At 41.9% G+C, this 17841-nt stretch overlaps 1 protein-coding gene across 27 annotated transcripts in view; it reads right to left on the bottom strand.

Annotated features, from left to right (window-relative positions):
• Positions 1–17841, bottom strand: part of MAPKAP1 (MAPK associated protein 1) — a 240722-nt gene that overhangs the window by 78449 nt on the left and 144432 nt on the right. For all 27 annotated transcript variants that reach the window (XM_069582427.1, XM_069582445.1, XM_069582428.1 and 24 more), the window contains one exon: positions 16486–16595. In XM_069582427.1, the coding sequence (XP_069438528.1) occupies positions 16486–16595 (110 nt within the window). The remainder of the gene's footprint in view (positions 1–16485; positions 16596–17841) is intronic.

Raw genomic sequence — 17841 nt, 5'->3', positions numbered from 1 at the left:
AACTCACAAGGTTGTTTTACAGATTAAATGAAATAATAATGTATATAAAGCACTGAGCCTGGCGCATAGTAAGTGCTCAATAAATGGCAACTATTTATTTCTACATTAATACAATTTTGCACACTTTACCATGTTCAACTCTGAAGGCATCAAACAGGTAGGAAGCTGTTTTACTTTAAGCCAATTGTGACTTATCACCTAAGATGTTAAAATATGCTCCTGCCTGTGGTAAATACACGAAACAATAAGGCAAAAGCAATGGAAAAAATGGCAGTAGAGGAGTCGTGGCTGCCAGCCATTTTCCTTTCTGGGAGGTTTCCCTTTTGTTAGATCTATTATCTGGGAGCTGGCTGCCCCGCTGGCTCTCCATTTGCCTTGCTAATAACAGTAAATCCAGCAGCTTCCGCGGCAGCTCCTGTCTCCTTCAGCTGACTCTGACACCAATCAGCATTTCCTCTCTGCTAATGTCAGATGTTCCCTGGGAAGTCCCGCTGAAGACAAAATTTATGACAAAAGTTTCTCCAGCTTTTAACCCTTCTGCATATCCAGCCCCAGATGCAGAGTGCTCCAGAGGAATGCCAGGTCATTCCTACACGTGCAGGCCTATGTTCTCACTGATGCTGTGCTGCTCTGACAAGGGGCCTCAGACCCCTGGAAAAGCTCAAACGAGCAGCTGGGCAGACAGATGCACACATTCTGGGCCATACCTAACGTGGACTAAATTTGAGCTGGGTTCTTTAGCAGCTAGAGTCTCTACCGAACCAAGACTCGAAGCAGTCATACACATAAAAAAAACATGTGCTATCACAAAATTCTGAGTATGACTGGGTCTCATAACAGTGAAATTGAAGGGAAGGGACAGGACTAATATTTACTGAGTAATAAAATAATAACAGCTAAGTGCTTGGTGTTTGATATGGATCTCTATCGAATTCTCTAAACAATGCCGTGAAGAAAATACTATTCTCATTTATAGATGAGGAAGGGCTTCCCAGGTGGCTCAGTGGGTAGAGAATCTGCCTACAATGCAGGAGACACAAGAGGGGTGGGGTTTGATACCTGGGTTGGGAAGATCCCCTGAAGGAGGGAATGGCAAGCCACTCCAGTATTCTTGTCTGGACCATCTCATGGACAGAGAAGTCCGGAGGGTTACAGTCTATAGGGTTGCAAAAAGAGTCAGACACGACTGAAGTGACTGAGCATGCAAGCACAGAGAAAAATGAAGTTCAAAGGAGCTAAGTGAGTCACCACACAGCTAAAAAGAGTAGAGGAGAAGAAGTGGAACCAGGGAGATGTTTCTAGAACCCAGGGATTAAGCTTTTCGGTTAAGACTGCTAACAAGCAGCCTGTGATCTAGCTGTGACCTTATTTTATTGAAGATCAAACTAAGGCAAGAAATTCGAGAGTGGGAGATGTTCTCATGGTCACCCAACTCGCAGTGGCGGCGAGCTTTAAGCCAGTAAGGGAGGCCTGCTTCTGCTCGGTAACAGCCACACCCTGAAAGCAATCCTCCAAGGGCTGTGGAGGAGGAGAGTGTGCAGCTTCAGGCTTTGGGAAGACAGCGGGTGGCACTCCACAGTCTCTTCGGCTGGAGAGGGAACAACGGCTGGGAGGCCCCAGCTCGCTGGCGAAGGCAGCCGGCGAGCAGCAGCCCTGCCAGGCCCTTACAGACCTTATGTTCTTGGCACAGAAGAAGGGTCTCATCACAGGGTTTTCATTGTAAGGATGTAACTGGCACAGCTACATTCTAGCTCAATGGGCCTTTCTACGATCTTTTTGCCACCTCTCTACAGAAGTTAGACGACAGACTTAAACAGATTCGTAGATCCAGTAAACTCATTTTTGTCTCGATTAAAAAAAAAAAAAGGGGAAAAACAGTCCAAATGAACATGTGACAGCTGTTTGGGACTCCAATGTTATGGAAAAGCAGCTGTTTTCATTTATATTTGAGGTATTAGTCACTCTTAGAATGGGACAGAGTAACTCAGCTAATAGTTTGTGCTTTAACCTACGGAAAATACAGGTCACAGAGACAAGATGTTGGCAAAATCACAGTTTAAGTTACACTTATATAACGTTTTGGTCTTAAAAGGTTTGGAGATGCAACTATTTAATAACGATGTTCTCATAGGAAACTGACATCCAACACAATGAAACGGACGGTGGCTTTTGGGAAACAGGAAATTTCCAAGTAGAGAAAGTCCACATAAGTAAGACAGAAAAAGAGAAAGCTTTTTAAGCTCTAGAATTCCAAAGTCTTTTTTTTTTTTTTTTACAAATTTAAAAACTACTCTTCTCTTATCAAAGTAACCTATATCTACAGTTTTATAATTCTAATACTACAAGTCCTATAACAAAAAGCAGTTAATTCCCTGCCCATCCCTGAGTCCGTCCTTAGAGGCAGTCAGCTTAAATGTTATTTCTTCTGGCACTCACTTTTATATTCCTTTTTAGCATTCCTATTCAGTTGTTTTAGACATTATTATAAGTATCAGACAGCACCTCTTAATGGCCACTAGGGAAGATGAAGATTTAGTGTGTGGTCTCTTTCCCTCCCCTTTGGAACAGTCTTTGTTTTATTCTATTTTATTTTCCTGTGATACAGCGTGGGCAGTAGCCTCCTCCTCCCTACTTGATCATCAATACTTACAATGACTTTCTGGCATACACCTCTGGCTCCCACAGGACTCATTAGAGATCCAAGTGAGTAAGGAAACCTGGGAGGCAACACTAATTTCAGCTGATGTGCGCTGCGTTTCATTTTTAGGATATTTACGTTGTTCATTCAATGATCTGATTCTTGAAGGAAGTTTGACCTCCAATAGTCAAAGTCCATTCCAAAATAGGAAATGAGCAGCCTTGGGCCTGAGGGAGAGCAGCAGCTGTGGGCCGTAGTCGGGCTCTTGCTGCTCCTCCTTAGTTCATTCCACAGCACGTGTTAGCCACCAACTGCAGGCCACCTATGGTGCTGCTGAGGTTTGGTGCTGGTAAGCCAAAAGGAACCCATTCTTCTGCATGAAGGGCCTCCATTTGACTCCAGTGAAAGCTCACTGCCCCTATCCTAAACCCTCTCCCAAAGGAAAGGAGAGTTCTCATCCTTTGCCTTGGTAGGGACTCTCCAACATCTGGCAAAATTGACGTATTAGGAACCCTCTGATGTGAGGCTGAGTGGCCGAGGGTCAGTGTATCTCTAGCAGTTCCAAGGCTGAGATACGGCCGGTGCCTCTCAATTTCCACTGTGGACCTGAATGGGTCCCTCAGTGCTCATGAATTCACTCAGCCCCTGCTATCCTGTACACTTTTTCCTGCATCAGAGAGTGGTGTCGGTAGCCAATTAGGAGGTGCACGGAAATGACCTACTGAAATGCAAAGGCCGAGGGAATGCCCTATCTTGAGGGTGAGATGTACTCCCTTCAAATGACAAACCTGGCTCTCACAGAAGTCCTTTTTGTCAGAAAGTGGGCAGACTAAAGCCTGGAAGAGAGACTCTCCATCAGAGGCATCTTGTTGGCTTGCTTACTTTTTATTGGCCGTCTCCCCACTGGGACGAGAGCTCTCGAGGAAGAGGCCAGGTCATTCTTTTCCAATGTCTGCAATGCAGCAGAGATTCCATCAACATTTATTGAGTGATGAGTCTGGTGTGGAACACACTGTGCTCAAGGGGTCTGAAGGACCCTTGGGATTTTTTGGACTTTAGTCACACTTTGTCTTAACTTCATCCTAATTCACACTGTTCTATTAAACACAATATGCCAAGAACAAAGGGTGGGGGAAGCTGGGGTTATGATTTGATATTTCTATAATTATGTGGTGACAGCTTAAGGGAAGATTGAGGAGTTCCAACAGACCACCTCGTATCTCTTGCAGCACTTGGGTTTTAATCACATCTCACTGTCTTTCTGCTGGAAAAATTGGTTTGCCGGCACAGTAGAGTCTCTGCAACTTGCCGACTGGCCTGCTGTGATCAGGAGCTAGGGAGAAGTAGGTGCCAACACGTCCTCCCCAGACTTGCTTCCCAGTGCCACTCCTGATGTCTTCTGACTGTAAGTCACCTTTGTCTCTGGGCACCACTGTAAGGTATAGTAGAAAAAGGAACACCCTCACTGAAGACTATTTTTCTGAAAATATTTAGAGCTGCTGCAGAAAGCCCAGTATTTGTGGCTTTACTCAAAAACGAAAAGCTTGTTATGGAAAGTAGTTACTGAAACTGTGAACGCTTGTCTATTAAATTGCTTATGGGGAAAGAGTAGCTCCATGGTAGGCCTCCGAAAGCTGTGAGGAAGGAGTAGGTGTCTCAGGTCCCCGGGCTGGTCTTGGAGAAGTCTTCTGTGGAGGGGAAACTGTTCTAAAGTGATGATTTTTCAGGTGGCTAAATTCAGTCTTGGTAGAGGAGCTTGCAGCTCCTAACAGGATAAACACACTAATGGCCTGCCCCAAGAAAGAGGGCTTTCAGGAGAAGCAAGGGGACTTTCTACTCTGGCGAAGATCAAGACTCTTAGTAGGGGAAATTAAGGGGCAGAGGCAGCACCCCAAACCTCTCTGTCTGTAGTCATTCACTCAAAAGTCATATTGGTATTTAATTCTGTTTCCTCTTCTAAATGTTTTCTGAGAAGAAGCAATAGCCTTTCGGAGCTACTCACTGTTAATGCAGGGGCTTTTAAAAGTCACTTGTAAACATGTTTGATACAGGCAATGATGGTTTGTTCACTTTGTTTCTAGACTCTTTGTTGGAGTAAATTAAATTTGCTGATATAAGCTACATGACAAATGAGCCCTGATCATTAAGCCACCCCGATATATATGGTTTGGGTTAGTCAAAAACAATTAGAGCTGATGCTCTGGGCCAAGCTTTCCCCTTGTTCCATGTAAAGGGTGCTTCCGACAGACCCACATCCAAACAAATCCAAAGACTGGCTCTTCCACTGGGCACAAGCTCTCCATAAGCTTAAGGTACTGGAAAAACAAAAAGCACAGGCAAGGGCCAAGTCCTATGGGTAGGAAAGAAATCACAACCTAGAAAGCCAGGTTTTACAGTATGCCTCGTGTGGCTGTGGCCATGGGGATAAAGACAGTGACACTCACTGAATGCCTCCTATAGACTGAGTGCTTTACATGCATTCAGCCAAAACAATACCCTGCAAGGTAGACAGGACTGTCCCTACTGACAGAAGAGAAAACTGAGGTAGAAAGGTTTGACTTGCCTACCTTCATAGCTGGTATGAAAGGTACAGCTGGGCTGGGGACTTGGGCTGGGCTGGTTCTACAACCTACGCCCCTTCCACGAATCATGCTGTCATTAGCTTTCATCAGCTGAAGCTGGGAGGAAAGCACCCCGCCCCCACTGAGCTGGGGACCCTGTCACCTCTGCCAGGAAGGACAGCACCATGGTTAGGAGCCCAAACTTGGATTCAAGCCCCAGCTCTCAGCTTACCTGTGACCTAGGACCAGTCCTGCAGCTTCTCTGAGCTTTAGCTTTCTCATTTATAAAACAAAAATAACAACCAATTCAAATAGTTGTTTTAAGGTTAGTTGAAATGATCTTTTTAAAAAGTGGTAGACTGCCTGGTAAAGTCTGAACATTCAATGAGTGGTAGCAATTCTTATTACATTCATAACTCCACATGCTACTTAAAACTAGAGGTCAATGGAAAGAAACTGTGACCTCAAAGGTATCATTTAACATGTGAAGTAATGAAAGATAAAGCATCTTACAGAAAGAATACTAGTGCTTTCTATGCCATGAGGATGTATATTTGCAAATTCAGAAATTTATGTCAGTATGGGCAGAATTTAAATCATATATTTTTACATTTTAATGAGTTCTTTCCTATTTTCTTATGAACATTTTCTAAAACCACAAAAAATTAAAAGAAAGGTACACTGAAAATCTAGGTAACCACCACCTAGATCCTACAATTAACACCTTACTGTATTGGCTTTATCATATATCTATCCCTCAGTCCATCTTTTTTTAAAAAGTGTATTTCAAAGTAAGGAACAGACGTCAGTGCAGTCATGCCTAAGTACTTCAGTGTGATTAACAGTAACTGGTTTTCAACATTTGTTTAAGAATCTTTTTAATATTTTGGTAAAATTTACATACAATGAAACACATATATTTTACAAGTACTATTTGATAGTTTTGGTAAATGCATACACCTGTGTGATACCAGCTCCTGTCAATACCTTTACTCCCAGAAAGTTCCCTCATCTGCACTGCACTGAGAAACTGTGGTAGAGGAAAACAAAAGGGCTCAAGAATTAAGGGGTCTAGGTTCGTACCTCACCTACTTTACTCATTAGTAACACACGAGTATGCACTCATAAACACACACAATATGCACGCACACAGCTTCAGTTTTCGTGATCACAGCAAGGAGATAATGCCCATCGCACAAGACTTCTGTAAAGGTTAAATACAAAAATATCAGAATACAGTAACTGTTCAGTAAGTGTAAACAAAGGTTACTTTCTCTCCACCCCTTCTTTCCTGCTCCCCCCCGTTTCTGAGGATGTTATCTTCAAAAAGAAAACGGTAAGGACAAAAAAAGAACAACCCACAGTTAAATGAGAGATGAGGGGAAAAGGCATCTCTCTGCATAGGCAGTCCTCTCCCAATTTATCCACTCTGACTTCAGCTAATTAAACATCTGTCTCAACGATCTCCTCAGCGAATTAGTCATCCCCACTTTGTGACACTGATTGTTGGTTGCAGCCTTTTCCTCACTTGCCACCATTCCCAGAAACTTCTAGGAGTTTACTCACCAGGCACATGGCAAGGAATGATGCAGGGTCCCCATTAACCCCCTGCAGTTGCCCTTGGTGCTGGTGCTGTTCATAAAGCTGCCAGACGCATCCTGCAACGTGCCTCCCCAAATTATACCTCTTAAGGGGTGACAGCTTTTTTGTCTACATTTCTGATTTCCAGTATGATGCATTTTCTAAGAACTGTATATTATGTACCAACCTAAAACTATTTAACCAAAAATCTGTTTTTGAAACTAGGTTTGATAACAAAGCAAGCAGGTAACAACAAAAAGTATCAAATAAGGTGAAGTGCAGTCTTGTGAATTACCAGCTAGTTCTCTCTAAACACAGGGAAAAAAAAAAAAAAGATTTGCTGGTGAACAAATGGCCAGGCAGCAACAAGCAAAATGGCCTGGGCTGGATGCATGCCTTTCTCTATATATCGGGGTGTGTATGTGCGCGTGCGCATCTGTGTGGGCAAGAAAGAGGTAGGCGGGGTGGGAAGAATTGTATCTAAACTATGGGGGCATTTCTTAACAACAGTTTTCTTTTTTTTTTATTTTTATTTTTATTTTTTAACAACAGTTTTCTGAAATTAGACTTCCCCTCAATCCTTCTTCCCACTAAAACAGTTAACTGACATAAGAATGATCTTTTAGAAGATCAGTTCAGTTCAGTTCAGTCGCTCAGTTGTGTCCGACTCTTTGCGACCCCATGAATCACAGCACGCCAGGCCTCCCTGTCCATAAGTGACTAATACAAACTTTAAAAATGTTTAATTATGTTAGAAATCTAGAAATGGAAATTAAAACTACCTATTAACTGCCAACCATCAGCTTGGCAAAAGTTCAAGACTAACGACATCCAGCGCTGGAACAAGGTGAGGAAAGAGGCGCTCCCACGTACTCTGGGAGTGTCAAAGGACGGGTAGATGCTTTGAGGGGAAGTTTGTTTTTCTCAACATTTTAAATAAACAAACCTCTGACAAACACTCCCATATTTAAAACCTAGCAAAAATGTGAAATGAATATTCCTACAAGATTGCTCACTGCATGTTTTTTTAATACTTAAAATCTGGAAATCATCGAAATGCCCATCAATGGAGAGTTAAGTTAAATGAATTCAACTAAAAAGATAAAAATGCAGTGGTCACTCTAACACAGAAGAATGCTTATGACACAATATTGAGTTAAAAAAGAAAAAAAGCAAAATCATATCTGTTACAGGGTGTTATTTTTAAATGACATGAATATATTTTTCATGAGTTCACTTAACAAACTTTTTTTGGTGTCCTCTATTTGACAGGCATTCTGCTAGATGTTAGGTATTCAGTGATTTAAAGAAAAACATAAAACAGGGTCCTTCCCACATGAAACTTACAGCCTGTATGTATACCTGCATGTGAAGTGAATAAAAAACCAAATGGTTCACAACAAAGAAAAAACCTTCACTTTTTACTTCACACACCTCCAAAAAGTTAGAATTTTGTTTTCAACCAGTATTTAATTTTATTTAAAAAAGACCACAACTCTTTAAAAGCCTATCTTCTGCCACCACCTTGTTTAAATACTAAGCCAGGAGACCTGGTGGCAGCGCCAAGCTTTTTCAATTCTCCCCTAAACTGTGCATTCAGCTTGAATAAAAGAAATGAGACTTTACCGCGGTGTCCACCCTCTGCCTCCTGAATTGAGCACCACCCACTGTCTCCACACGTGGTGCCTGTTGGACAGAGTCCTCTAGAGCCTCTTGTTTCGTGTCCTCAAATACATTTGTATTACAATAGCACGTTTTCTAAAAAATTCTGACTATACGGCTCTCCTTCCAATGATTCACCTCTGCCATCAAAATAAAATTCAAATTCAGCACAGTTCATGAACATGGTCTGGTCCAGCACACCATCCTCCCAGCTCCTCCTACTCCACCACGCTACTGTACTGAGCCACCTGCGGCTTCCAGAAGGCACAAAGGGCTCTTACTTTGTTCTTCCTGCTGAAGAGCTCACTCTCAACCCGCCTCACCTGGCCAGTTTCTACTCACCTTCCGGTTTCAGCTGGAGTATTTGCTTAGGATAGTCCTCCTTGACTCCTTGACACCCGCCCAGGGCTCCCCTTCCACTGTGTCCACCCAGGTCCTGTGTCTGTTTCCACTCAGCGCTTGCATGGCATTGGGAAGGCCTGGTTCTCTCCCCAACTAAACAGTAAGCGACTGGAGGGTAAGGACCAGTTCTTGGCTTCCGTGAAATCCCTGGTGTCTAGACAGTGCCTTCGGCATAACTGGCCCGCCAATAAATAAATGGACTTCTAGTTTTGAGCAGAAGTAGAAGCCTGGCCTGATTGGCTCTGGCCCTGCCTAGCAGCTTATCCTCTTCTGCCCCATCCCTGCTCGAGAAATTTGGAATATTGTGACTATACCTTAGACTACCCCTGCCTGGCATGTTTTTCTCTCTTATCCATCTGGCAAAGTCCTAGTTAATCTTCAAAACAAAGCTGTCAAATGGCTTCCTCCGGAGCGTCTTTCCTCAGGCCCTGCCTCTCTTTTCTGCTGCTCTGGTAGCGCATGTTCCGCAGTTTAGAGCCTCTTCTGCTGGGTCTGTTTCTGCACCAGATTTCTACCTGATTTCTCCCACGGTGGCTGGAATGGAGCAGGCAGCACTGGGTGATGATCACGGCACCAAGCAGGGGGTCTCAGAGCCATCCGGCACACAAGGCCTTCTGTATGGGGCCCCTGATTCATCCTCTCAGGATGTTACAGCTCAGGAGAGGAAAGCTCAGAAAGGTAAGTACATGATGACACATTCGGTTTTCTTACTCTAAAAATACATTTTAAAACACTTAAAAACCCAGGCTACAGCTTACAACCCATATGTACATTTAATATAGTAGTATTTCTTTCTTCTTTCCTGAAGTGCTATTATTAAATTAGCGGGGTCTCAGAATTAGTCCCTAGTGGGTCCCGGGAAAGGTCCTTACTCCAGAATGCATGCGCCCCCTCTACCCTCACGGAGCTTGTTGGGAGTCTTTGTCTTTTTCCTTCCTTCCATTTTTTTTCCCCCTTTAATCTAATCCATGCCCGTGACTGCCCCAGACGGGAGGAATGAATAGATTTTGTGATGGAAAATGAACTTCTGAAAGATTAGCAACTAGTAGGAAGAGTAAATGCTGGTCAAACGTAGTTTTGGCAAATGATATATTTCGAGTTTTTCTGATGTGGCAGCTGCAAGAGCTCATAACACCCTTCTAAAATAATTGGGTCTCTAAAGTGGTTCCAAAAGATTTTTGCTTGACATAAATTCTCTAAATTTCCAGGCTTTCTGGATAAAATAGTTGACTGCAATGCCATCTTTAATGTGCTCTGCTCTATACTCAAGAAGATCCATCAGGAGCCGCAGAGCACTCCAGACAGGGGGAGGCTCAGGTGAGATGAAACCACAAGATAAAGAGGCAGAGAAAGGAGGCAGGGGGAATATTTAACTCCAAGCTCCTTGCAGGGGCCACTTCTGACCTGGAAGCATCCTGGCAGTCCGCATTTACTGTATCATTTTCCCACTGGGTCACTGGACACCAAGCATCAGGTCTTTATTTCTTATCCAGCTCCCACACGTGAGTGACATCTGTATGATTACTTACTCTTTTAGGAAGAGAAGTTTTTTGCAGAAATTACTGCCCTTTTGACAAGGAACATTTAAACAGTCCTATTTACCTTTTCTTTCTCCTTTTTAAAAGGGTATTATCTGCTACAACATAAGGAAAGTACCTGTCTTGTGTTTCTGGCTGGCAGACTACTTCCACAGAAGGAAGGTGAACTGGGTTTTTCTGTCTTTACAGTTACACGAGAAGCAGGGCTCTGCTCAGTTTTACAGCCAGAAGATTCTTTAGCTTAGGAGAGTGTTAAAAACCCTACTCCATCTAAAACATATGGGCTTCCCTTTTCCATAGGGCAGCTCAGGACAGGTGTATGTTGCTTTAAGAAAGCTAGACATAAAACATTAAAACTGACACCAATACAGATAAACTGTGCAATTACAAAAAGAATTCCTGGCTTTATATCCAGATTCACCACAGGGTTCCTTTAAATGCTGCACTTCCCTGGTGCATTTAGATCTTAGAATCAATGAACATTTCTGTTTACAGAATTTTAAATTTGTTCTCCCATTAGGGTTCTAATAAGCAACATGGTGCAATAAAAAGAGTATGGGCTTTGAGGTCAAAAAAGTCTGGGCTCCAATTTAAGATTCTGTCATTTGCTTACTGGGGAAATTTGGGTAACTTTAACTTCTCTAAGAACTGAGGAAAGGGGGGCTGAGAGAGGAAAGTGTATGATTACACATATAGTTATCAAAGCTCCTTATTTCTAAGATGCACATTTCCCTCTACTTTTTATCATTTTTAAAGTGTCATCTATAAAACAGGCACAATAAGATCTCCCATCTAGGGGTGTTGTGCAGATTAAACAAGATGCTGTAAGTACACAAAGGCACTCAACAAATCAACTCTAACCCTGCTAGAGAAGATCTTGGGGAAGGAACAGTTTCTCCCCGACACACAAATCTCCTTAAAACATTCTTAACATTAGTATTGTATATAAATGTCTAGGCCTATCTGGCCTGAAAGTAAGGCCTCTTATGTGAGTTTGCAGGGAGACAGTCCGAGCCCGACCCAGGTGCTGCCGGCCTATTCCAGCAGGTCTGCATTAGGTCACAGGCTGTGAGTCCACACCTCGGCTTCCTGGGCTCTGGGCCTGATCTGTGCTTCTCTGTCACACTGCAACCATCAGCTCTGTACTGCTTTCCAGTTCTTTCCTCTGTACGTCCCATTCCCTCTTTGGGCCTCAGTGTATTTCACAGTGGTTAGAAGTCTGGATTTTATTCAGAATGCAACTGGCAGTCATTGAAGGGTTTGGAGCGAATACGATCTGATTTATATTTTTTAAAAACCCCTCTGTCTGCTGCTTTGTAGGCAAGAGACTGGAGGGGCCAAGAGCAGAGGCAGGAAAAAGCAGCCAAGGGGCTGGTTCAACTGTCCAGGTGAGGTCTCGGTGATCTGGACTCATTCAATGAAGATGGAAAAGACTGAATTTAGGATATATTCTGGAGGTAAAAAAAGGAAAGACTCACTTATGTTTCAGATGATGTACGAAGCTAGCACAGGGAAGAATTCAATGATCATTTTCACTACAGTTTTTTTGAGGGGAGCAGAAAGTTAACTAACTGCGAAGTAAATGGAAATGTTCTTTTTATATTAAAGCAGTATGCCTTTAACAGCCAAGGCTTTGAAAGATACTGCCCTTCTCCAACTCTTCACTGCTTCAATGTGAAGGTCACAATTCAAATGTCAGTTTCTCTGAGAGGAACTTCCTGACCATCCTAGCATCTCAGCTTCTAGCTCTCAGCCCCTTCCATTTACTCTCCCCTAAGCTCCTCTTCAGCAAGGGCCCTACAGATCTGTTTCACCACTGTCTCCCTGCCCCCAGCACAGGTCTGACCCAGGAGAGGACATGAGGAGTGAATGTACACACAGCTACAAATACAGTACGGATATTTACATTTTACATGAATTTTTAAGATAAAACTTGAGAATCCAATGATGTCATCACTGGCTGTCCCTCAGACCAGAACCCCACACACCCTGTGTGAGACGTTCACTCGCCTCTCTGCTCCTTGTGGTACTTTAGGGAATAGTGCTTGAGAAGTCCTAGACTAGACTATCCCCTTGGTGACATTCTAGGGGTTAAGTGAAAACACAGTAAGTTAGCAATCAACAATGTGGTCTGTGCCTCTGAATGGAGAAGTTAAAAGAGGGAGTTCACTTGACATAGTTAACATTTCTCTCTCAAATTCTAGGTGAAATTTTGTACAAGAAAAGTAGCAATGAGTGCCATTAAGTCTTATTAACAATATTATAAGAACTTTTCAAAAAGGATCTTCAGACTAATAAAAAATTGTCTTTCACATTAAAAGGCAAGAATGGACAGGGGGGAAGGAAAAAAGTTAATATGCTTCTAGTTCAATCTTTCAGCAAATGATAAAGAAGAACACCTCCAAATAGAGCCAGAAAACTATTCTGCTTAGAAAAACCTACTTCAAAGCCTTCTCTCTGTGTAGATCCAGAGATACTTATACTTCTGCATCAATGTTAAAACTGAATTTGTATCTACCTTCATTTCTCAACTGCCTCTGTCATACCCAACAATACACTTTAGGAGACTGGTAATAATATTTCAAACAACAACAAAATACTAAGAAGCTCATTACTGACTTTGAGGATGAACCTGATAAAAGGAGAACTTCATGAACTAAATAAAGCCTTTACTCACCAAATAACAGGTTAGTATTTTTTATTGATTAAATAAAGGGATCTGACAGGCTATTCTTCATTATGTCAAAAACATACCCACCCAACTTAAAGTTAGTAAAGAAGTTTCTGCTAATTCTTCTAAAACCACATTATTCATTTACAATTTTCTTAAAACAGCAGGGATTTTTCTGCTAATGCAGGTAGATTCCAAATGTCAAGTAGGTCAGTAATAAAATGAAAAGCCGGAGAGAGAATCTAAAAGAGACATTTAAAAATGGGCTTAAAAAATGGGCCTTAGCAGAGAACTGACTGGAACACAGTGTGAAAAGATTACCATAAGTTCAGTACATGAATATTAATAGCAAAACCCTGCAGTGTTCATAAATAGTTATGACTTGATGAAATAATTACAAATAATGCAAGTCAAAATTTTAGATCAGTTACAAGTGTCTGTAATGATATTCTATCCGTAAAAAGCAAAAATATTTTATAATAAAACCCTAAAGGTTTCCATTGACAAAGCTATTTACCTAAACAAAGAAGAATTATTTTGCTCAAATACCTGCCATCTTCTCATTTTCAATAAAAGAAAATTGGTGAGGGAATGCTAGAGGGCAGGGCAACAGAGTATTTAAACACTAGGATGGTCATTAAGCCCACAGCCTGATTCAATAAAGAAATAGTTTAAGTTTTCAATTTATTATCATTAAACAGAGAGTTGTATGGTCAGTTGCAAAAAACAGATGAGAGATGTTAAAGGTCTGTAGGGAAGCAGCCCAAGTTCACTGTCAGCCCAGCAAAGGAATTCTGAAATCCTGGTCTAGTACAACCAACCACTAATGCACAAATAGTGTGAGAATTCTTGACCCCACGTGGAACATGTTGTCTAATCTTAAGTGGTATTCCTCCCTTCTCACTTCAGTTAAATAAAAGTAGCAGAGACAAATATTGTTCTGTGCTCAATCCAGTGAAAGCTGTTTGAAGAGAGGGCTGAGCCAGACATCAGGCAGGGCAGGCACCTTCTTGCAAAGACTGAGCAGGTCCCTGTGGGAGAGGCTTAGGAAGGGCAGAATGAGGGTCTCTAACCTGGTATTTCCTGCCACCAAGTTCATGACTAAGTTTAGGTGTCAGGATGGGTAAGTAACAAGTATTTCATAGCCAACTGTGAGCACTAACAGACTTTTTTTTTTAAGTAAACGTACTTGTGTTTCTCTCTATGACAGGAGGATTTTCTTCTTCATTAATCCCCTCCAAAACAAGTCCACTACATAATACAAAGTTCAAAGACACAGAACATACCCTGCCTTTATTGAGCCAACCTTAAATAAACATCCAGTTTCCAAAGTGGAGATCCTTCTATTTCCTGAGACCAGACTTAACAAAGCAACAGAAAGAGGTTCTTATTTTTAAAAGCCTTTTGGATCAAGAAAATGGACAGTAATTTATGTAAATGCATCAATCTCAATTGACTTCTCTAGTATGGAAAGGAATAAATAATGCAGATCACTGTTCTTCAGACAACAAGTCCAAACTCTTCACTAGTGATACGGCAAAGATTCTGACGGCAACAGCAGGGATGTGTGTACAAAGGTGAACATAAATAAATGTGTGTATGATAACCATGGTTGCTGGAGATGGACACAGATAAATAGGTCTGGAATTGGAGAGGGAAGCTGAAGACAGAGGGAAAGACACTGGTTCAGCTTATGGCAGTGAGTTCATGAGCTTTCATGATCTAAAAAAATCTGCAACAGCAGAATTTCTATTAAGAAGGTGAAAAAAGTTAGTTCTACCTCCTCTTGGGCAATTCAGAATAAACCTATCTTTGAATATAATAAATATGTCATAAACTAGTATACAAAAAATTTAGGAACAAAAATAAGAGGAAAAGACCAGGATCCTGGTAGATGAATGCTCATTTAACATTTGTAAATAACTAAAGCTGTTTAAACGCTATTAGATTGGCACCTAGAACCCCCCAAATATCTACCTTCCCCTGGGAAGGAGAGGCTATGCCTCTTCAATCATCTCTTAAATGCAAAGAGGTTTGACCCCCACGCAATGGATAAAAGTCACCCAAAAAATGAACAAAAGAGGTGTTTGGAAAAACCAGAACACCATTCATCCCAGCTAACGACTTGTTCATTATGAGTGATGATGGATAAAGACTTCTCATGCTGAGATGAAATCAAGATTTATATGCATTGTTTCCTCTCCCAACTTGTGGGAAGATCATCATCATTTAATTCTATCTCTGCGGCCAGTGATGGGCATCCAGAGAGCTGGTTATCAAACGGCGCAGTCAGCTGGCAAAAGCCGAAACGTGCAGTTGGCACATCTGGACGGAGCCGCCACAGCCGAGGGTGAACAATGACTCCTGGCAAGCATCCAAATTGCTTGCAGACGCTAGCAGGTCTCATCTACAACCGCCCCTACCAGCATCTCTCTCTCTCTCTCTTTTTTATGAGAATCAGATTTTCATTGCTCCATTCAATTGCTCTCCTCTGCCATTTTTTACAGCTCTTATCGTTCCCCTGGAATATGGCCTTGAGACAGCTCATCCGTGTCCTTCACTGTGTTATCTCTTCTAACTTTTATTAAAACTTCAGCTTTCATCTGAAGATAGCTAATTAAATCTGGAACAGATTATATTCCTCCCCTTAAAAGGAACGCAAAACTATTTTCTTCAACCTGAGCCATGCTTTGTTGCCCTTTCTGAAACATAAGCCAAAGGTGTTTAAGAAGTCTCATTTGTTTACAAAACTCAGATATTTGACATGTTACAGATAGGCAGATTTATACTAAAGTTGGCTATGGTATGATAGATCTTTGAGCTATTTCTCAAAATATTTCTCAATACTGGGAATATTTTCTTTTCTTGTACCCTTTAAATATTACAGCTAATACCACGAGCTTATTTTCTGTATAAAGTTGGGTAATGAGAAATTAGTGATTAACAGCTACTTGTGTGTGAGTGATTTCTTTAAAAAAGTCTGGTTCTTTTTTTTTTTTTTCTTAACAGTTGCTCTCATTTGGTAAAAATGAAAAAATGTTTTATTCCATACCTCAAACACTAGCAACCAGAAGTTTCCTCCATGGAAAATTATATGAAAACATGAAATTAAAAGCAGTTTTTCTACATAGCTTTACACTAACCAACAGTTAGCTCAAGTAGCTTTGTCCTAATCTATCACAGATTAATGAAGAAGCTTCCACAAGTGACATGAACACAATATTCTCACATATGCTACTGACCCAATTCCTTCCTTGGACCCAAGGGCAGCTTAAAAATCACTTCCTGCTGTACCTTTGCTAACTGAACCCAGCAATGGTATCTGAACCAATCCAGCCAGCTATCAAACACCCACCTACATGCACACCCACACCCAGCATTTTTAACTAAGTGTTAAGCTTCTACTGCCAGGATGTGATTTAACTGTCCCACCTGAAATTTTCTGGGATCCTTTTCTTCGCTTCACTGCCTTTAGCAAGATTTCTTTCATGGTGACCTTTGTGTTGTCCACCTGAATAAGGGAGAATCCGTGAGCAGCATTTCTGCAGGAAAAGACAAATATTAAATCATCACCAATATTCAGCCAAAGGGATGTGAATACAGTCTTCACTGAGTTTAAGTATTAATAAGTGTACACTGAAGTGTCAATTATTTAAAAATGGGTTATAAACCTACTTCTAATGAGAGAGAGAGAGAGAAGCATTCTAATATGAACAGTCTCAAGTGAAAGAGAGGGCAGAATTAGGGAAGATTTTTCTGTTTATCTTAAAATGAATCCAATTGGTCTGTGTGGGCTACTAGCAAAATCCTGCAGCAAGGACTAACAAATGATACACTTGGCTTGTGTCAGCAGGTGTCACTGCAGGCAGATACCACCGTCATATTAAAGCTCACGGAGCCCCTGAGGGGAAATGTGGGGTGCACGCTTGTGTGCCCACTCACTCGTGTCCAGCTCTCTGCACCCCTATGGACAGTCGCCTGTGTCCATGAGATTTCCCAGGTGAGAATACTGGAGTGGGTAGCCAGTCCCTTCTCCAGAAGATCTTCCTGACCCTGCGATTGAACCCGTGTCTCCTGTATCTCTTGCATTCGCAGACGGATTCTTTACCACTGGGCCACCTGGGAAGCCTGGGCTTCCCTGGTGGCTCAGACAGTAAAGAATCTGCCTGCAATGCAGAAGACCCAGGTTCGATCCCTGGGTCGGGAAGATCCTCTGGATAAGGGCCTGGCTACCCACTCCAGTATTCTCGCCTGGAGGATCCCACAGACAGAGGAGCCTGGAGGTCTACCGTCCATAGGTCGCAAAGAGCAGAGCACAACTGAGCGACTAACGCTTTCACTTGGGAAACCCAATGTGGGGGCGCAGGGGTGGATAAGGTAGCCCAAAGCACTTCAGAGTAAGGGAAACAAAGACTCCTCCTAGCTGGCAAGCAAATAAATAAAGAAGCATTAATTTAAAAAAAACAAAGCCAAAACGCACAGTTTGTGTATACTTCAGTAGTCATGTTTTAATCTACTCAGTCCTAGAAGGTCAAGCAAAATATTAGCTGGAGTAAATAATTACAAGACAAAATAATAACACTACTTATAAGCTTCCAGCCAATCACACTTGGGGTGCAAGGGTCATCTAGACAGGAAAAAACTGGTAAGGAGCAAGTACCCTTGAAAAAGAAACCCATCCCTGGGTGAAATATAACTTCACTAAGACTGTTAATTGCAAGAGCAAGTATCACAAACACTACTCACTATGCTTGGGCAGAGAAACAAAACAGGCCAATTCCAAGCAGC

The sequence above is a fragment of the Ovis canadensis genome, chromosome 3 (assembly GCF_042477335.2).
Source record: "Ovis canadensis isolate MfBH-ARS-UI-01 breed Bighorn chromosome 3, ARS-UI_OviCan_v2, whole genome shotgun sequence".
Lineage (NCBI taxonomy): Eukaryota > Metazoa > Chordata > Mammalia > Artiodactyla > Bovidae > Ovis > Ovis canadensis.
The sequence above is the reverse complement of the archived record's forward strand: the minus strand, read 5'-3'. Positions and strand labels throughout refer to the sequence as shown.